Below are 6,208 nucleotides of genomic sequence, written 5' to 3' on the forward strand. Positions count from 1 at the left end.
ATGTCTATCTTAGCACCTCTAACAACAAATGTCTTTGGCAAAGTATGCTAAAAGCTTAGAAGAGTTGTCTCAGGCATTTCATCAAACACCTTTTGGGTGGAAAATGCCTAAAGATCAACTTTTGAGAGGCTAACTCAGAAGATGCAGTATGAATACCCTACTAGCAAGGACTAAGAATGATCTACACTAAAACATCCTAGCTCTAACCTAATCACCCTTAATCTCCCTAACCCATGAATTCAAAAGGTGATTACTCACTAATCTCCATGATTTTGGTGGTTTTCTTAAGATCAAAAGATTATCTGCCTCCAATGGCTTACAAAAGGTACTTAAACATAGGTTTAGCAAGTGTAAAACGTGCATAACAAATGACCAAAAAGGCCCTTGATTAATCATAAGTTCGACCAAATAATTGAAGCACAGTGACCTCGGCACGTCGCTCCGGGAGGTCGCTCCCAGCTTGTTGTTCGTGTCTCATCGACACAAACCCGAGCGACCTCGGGGTGTCGTTGTGGTGACCTCGCTCTGGAGCTGGAGCGACTTCGTGTCGTCGCTCTAGGAGATCGCTCTGGGTTTATTTTTGCACTCCAAACGATGAAATGGCGAGCGACCTCGTGAGGTCGCTCTGGTAAGGTCGGTCTGAGAGGTAGGGCACATCGAATTCATGGTGTCGCTCTGGTAGGGTCGCTCCCATGCACTGCTCGTCCAATGATCACCTTTATCACCTCTTTTGAGCTCCAAATGCACCCAAATGTCTCCAAGAACTTCATGTGGTACTCCAATACCTAATAAAGACTCATGTATGCAAAATGCAACCTAAACATGGCTAAATCCTAGTCTATATGATCAAAATGCACATGGGTGAATGAATAACACAATAGAAATATGCAAGATAACAGTCGTCGCCACTAGCGTCTAGGTGTTGGCTGGATGGTCCGAGGTTGCCACCATTGATGGTTTGTCTGAGGTCGTCGCTACTAGTGTCGAGGTATTGGCTATATGCGAGGTTGCCACCATTGATGGTTCACCCGAGGTTTTCGCCACTAGCGTCGAGGTGTTGGCTAGATGGTCCGAGATTGTCATTGCAGCTAGTTGTGCGCTTGTCATTCCAGGACGGTTGGTGGTTGCAGAAATCAGGGCGTCTGGTTGCGCTATGGGTTCTGTGACTGCCGAGCTGTCTTGAGGTGAAGAAGAATCTCCTACCCCACGGTGGGCGCCAATTGTTGTTTTCATATCTGGTCGATGATGTAATATTTATAAATGATGTAAAGGGGTGGATATTTTGGTATTAATAATCAAGAATAAACAAGCTCGTTCAATTACAAGAACTAAAGATGCTATTGCTCGTCTAAACAGTTCGTCTAAACAAGTATCTTTCTATTTTATGGTCTGAGGTCGTCTGGGCCAAGCTCGCCTAGTGGTCGAGGTCGTCCAAGACTTTGTCTGTGATGAAGAGGCAATGCTTCCTTGTCTGTACTTTCTGTACGTTTCTGACTGTCCTTTCAATGAGTCAGACGTCTTCTATTTATAGTGACGTACGTTTTGTTTTCTAGCGAAATCATCGTTGTTTAACGGGTCGGGTCTGATTTTGGGCTTAGCTCTTAATGGGCCTGTGCTAAGCTCATCTCCAACACTTACCAAACAACTTCCATTCTCAACAAACATTTTATTCACCAAAGTCAAAATCCATTCTCATCAAGCTTTTTAATATTTTTTTTAAGAATCCTTAGTTAAGAGACTTGCATTGTAACACATAAATGTTCGGGTCTCTTAACAGAGTCTCTTAACACATATTTATTGTTTAAAAATATTAAAAAATAACTAATAGACCCTAAATGAGTATTTGGGATAATGATGCTCTAACATTGCATAGGAAATGGCCTTTTGGGCCTAATTCAAACATAAGTCTCAATTCATTTACCAATAATCTCTACAAGAACAAGACCCATCTCTAAAATGATGAAACCTCTTTGAATCTCTACAGATAATCTCTCTCTTTATAACTCTTGAAACGCTCTTGATCCAACTGTGACAATCAACACAAACTCTAAGGTTCTTTAGAATCCTTATACTTCCACCAACATTTCTCCAAACCGCAAAAGCTATGGCCAGTTTCTCGCTATGCTGATGCAAAGATCTCTCTTTTGCACTCTCCTCCACGTCTTGAAACACACAGCTTTTGTCTTCAAAATACCCCATATCTTTAGCTTTCTTGATCAGCTCCTCAAGAGTTTCAAGAATCCGCTCCGAGTTATGTGAAGACAAATCTCCAGCCATAAATGTATGCATCTCTCTATCGACTTCAACCCAACTCATCGCTGGACTCTTCTTCTTCAGCTTCATCCCCCTCATATCACTCTTCATCTCAATCACTCTGTTCCATTTCCCCGTGGATGCGTAGAGATTTGACATGAGAATCTCCAGGTGCTATCTCAAGGATCTTTCTCTTTAACCGCTCTGCCATCTCAACATTTCTATGGATCTTACAGGCGCTGAGCAGTGTCCTCCACAGAACCAAATCAGGGTTTAGCACCTCGTTTATAAGCATCTCCGCCTCATCAAATCTCCCTGCTCGTCCAAGCATGTCTACCATACAAGCGTAATGATCGTTCGTTAACACGACCTTACCCTTTCTAATGGACTCGAAGAACTCACAACCTTCATCAACTAATCCAGAGTTGTTACAAGCCAAGAGCACGCTCAAAACCGTTACATCATTCGCTTGCAGTCCAAGTTTCATCATCCTCTCAAACAACTCCAGTGCTTTGCGTCCGTAACCATTCTGTGCATAACTATAGATCATTGTGTTCAGAGATATAACGTCAACTTCATTCAAAGTATCAAAAACCGACCTCGCCATGTCCGAGCGTGGGGTGTATAAAAACGGAGAAAACGAGAGAGGGGTTTGGGTTTTCAAGAATTTGCTTCGGTGTGGTTATTATCATGATGAGATAGCTTGGAAGATCGTTATTGATGGTGTTGGGAAGCAGGGACTGGTGGAGGCGTTTAATGAACTGTTCGCCGTTATGGAGGAAAGTGGCTGCAAGTTTAGCTCTCATACGTATGCACTGCTAACTGAAGGACCTCCTGATAGCACGTAAGGGGTATATTGCCAGATGCTAGTGCAACTTTATTGGGATGTAAAACCAGATAGCCTCGCTTTGCTGCTACAGATTATACAATAAGGTACCGCACTAATACTAATATTACTAGGTAATAACCCGCTCCTTGCGCAGAATGTGATTATTAGTTTCGTTATTCTTTAATAAGAAGACATTAATCTGTTTAATCTGGATATAAATTCGGTTTTAGGTTGTTTTTGGTTTTTAATCTCCTAAAATATAACTATCATTTTAAATCAATATTTATTTGGTTTGTTCGGTTAAAAGATTTGATGTTTTTGGTTTTTTTCTGTGATAATCAAAAATTACTATTATTTGTTTGTTTTCATGTTATGAATCTTAGAAAGTCCGAACCAATGGTTTCATATTATAGTTTCTAAACGGATAATAATTAAAAAAAGAAAAAAAATTATTAAGGCAAATCATTTTACTACAATTTTGTCGATAGTGAAAGAAGCATTAAGAAAAATAATATTTTAACTTCCAAAAAAATAGATATTTCAGTTGTGGTAAATACTTAGTTATAAGGTGCTCACGTCAATGTGCACATGTATGTATATGTAAAAGTATATAAAATTGGTTGATAAATATATAAAGATACTGTTAATTAATATTAAATGACATTTTTTCAAAATAATACATGAAAAATAAAATTCTTAAAATGAAATTATTTTAAAACAAAAATATTGTAAAATTTATATAAACTATAATATATAATGTATATATAATTCTTTAAATATATGTATATATATGCATATAACAGATCGAGTTGGATATCCGTTCCTATAAATATTGTTATTTGTGATTTACTTTTTTTATACAGATATTGCATTTTAGTATTTGATTTGCTTCATAGAGTAACGGATATCCAGATTTTTCTGTTCGAATCAAAATGGATAACAAATCGAATCAAAATTTAGGAATAATTTGTCAAACTCTATTCGTAAACAGTATAAATAACGTAAAGAAGAAGCATGCATGTGATTTTTATATAAAAAAAAATATAAAGTACATAGTGTGAACATATTTATGTAGAGTTTGGCTGAGAAGCTCTCTACATGTGACATGTGTCTATTTTAGTGTGAAAACATTTATTACAATGCTTCATGTGACATGTGTTCAGTTTAATGCGAACGTATTTACTACAATGGTTTTCCTTTAATATATAAGTGATCGGTCTAATTGTGTGACAAATCTCTCACAACTGACGTTTTTTACTTTGTTTCAGGGTCAAACCATGATCCAGGCTTTCTTCCCGAAAATCCAGACAACTCAGGAGTGAACGTACAAGGAAAGGCTCATTGGAAGTGAAAGTCGTTTTCTCTTTATTTTATAAATTGGCCTTTCTGCATGGAGAGAAGGCATTAACACAGGACAAACCCTCGAAGCAGCTTTGACAATCACGATTCTTTTGACAAAATCCAACATTATTTACTTCTGTTGCAGCTGTTTAAACCATTTGATTCTGCAGGGTAGGTATATCAAGGAGATGAAAAATAAAAAAACCAATGTATGCTTTGTTGTTTGAAGACGTCCAAGGAAGTAGGAGGATGTCGTGTCTGATGTCCAGTCTTTTTTTTAACTCAATAGTAAAAGTGTACTTTTCTTTTGGTTTTCATTGAATGTAAAACGTACTGGAGCCGCAACAAAGAGCAAATACTATTAAATAAAAAGTTTACTGTCTACTCCATCAACATCAACGAGATGTGTACGAAATTGTCTTCGCCGCATTCTTATCTCCGAGTTCGTCTTTTCCGGGAGGATATCGCGACGTTATATATTGTGTTTTGTTGAGTTTGTGGGTCAGTTATGTATTATATTTCATCTGATTTATATTTTGTTGCGACTGAGATAGAGTTGTGTTGCGGCTGTGATTTTGTTTTGTTGGGGGTTTCGTTGCGTCTGAGTTAGGGTTTTGCTACGGCTGAGTTATGGTTATGTTATGGCTGAGTTATATTTGTTTCGTGAATAACCTAATGTTATGTTATGACTGTGTTACTCTTATGATACGGCTGAGTTACTGTTTTGTTGTGGCTGATTTTATTGTTGGGTTATATGGTCAGATGAATGCTGCTGAAGTTAAATCAGGGGATTACCCACCAAGACTTTACCATGAAGGGTCTTCTAACCTAGATGATAAAGTTATTAATCACAATTTCCATCCAGGCATTTCCCCCACGTTAGAGAAACAATAGGACTTGATGTGTGGGAAGAACTGGTGAACTCTCCCATTGGAGTAGTTGCTAGGCTAGCTGAACGCGAAAGCATGTGGTCTGGTAGGACCGTGCACTATCTACTGTGTAGACAGCTGCGAGTTATAAAGAAGGAGATATGGTGTCTCGTGGCTGATGAGGCTATCAGGTTTAGCTTGCTCGAGTTTGGTGAGATCACTGGGCTAAACACAGGTCCATTGCCAACAGAAAAATTTGATCCTGGTCAATACTAGGACCGTGCACTATCTACTGTGTAGACAGCTGCGAGTTATAAAGAAGGAGATATGGTGTCTCGTGGCTGATGAGGCTATCAGGTTTAGCTTGCTCGAGTTTGGTGAGATCACTGGGCTAAACGTAGGTCCATTGCCAACATAAAAATTTGATCCTGGTCAATACAACGAGTTTTGGGGGGAGTTGAAGGTGCCGCTTGGGATGGGACCAAAGTTAGATGAACTGAAGGCAGCATTAGCATTCTGTCCGCTTTGGAGTTTTGAAAAGCGCAAGTGGTTGGGGCTGCTACTTCTTCAAGCCATGGGAGTCTATTGTTTGCATCACAATTCAAGGATACCCTTTCAAAGTGCAATAAGGGTATTCCACGATGAAGCCATGAGGTCGTATCCATGGGGTCGGACTGCATACGAAGTTCTAATTGACTCTATTAAAACGTTGGCTCCAGATGGAGGTTCATACACAATAAGCGGCATGAAAGACGCGTTATGGATTTGGGCTTATGAATCCGTCACTTGCTTCGGTGAGAGTTTTGGGAGAGTGATCAATAACGAAGACGTTCCGCTTTTGCGATGGGGTGGAAAGCGTACACGTGCAAGCTTTGATAAATTGTTGTCTGCCGAAATCGAAAAGCATGGCGAGGTA

At 39.2% G+C, this 6,208-nt stretch overlaps 1 protein-coding gene across 1 annotated transcript in view; it reads right to left on the bottom strand.

Annotated features, from left to right (window-relative positions):
* The window catches only part of LOC106320442, an 8,116-nt gene extending 5,752 nt beyond the window's left edge, over window positions 1-2,364 (bottom strand). Inside the window, exon 1 of the mRNA XM_013758808.1 lies at window positions 2,047-2,364. Coding sequence (XP_013614262.1) covers window positions 2,047-2,364 — 318 coding nt within the window. The remainder of the gene's footprint in view (window positions 1-2,046) is intronic.
* Between the last annotated feature and the right edge of the window lie 3,844 nt (window positions 2,365-6,208).

The sequence above is a fragment of the Brassica oleracea genome, unplaced genomic scaffold (genome assembly GCF_000695525.1).
Source record: "Brassica oleracea var. oleracea cultivar TO1000 unplaced genomic scaffold, BOL UnpScaffold00926, whole genome shotgun sequence".
Lineage (NCBI taxonomy): Eukaryota > Viridiplantae > Streptophyta > Magnoliopsida > Brassicales > Brassicaceae > Brassica > Brassica oleracea.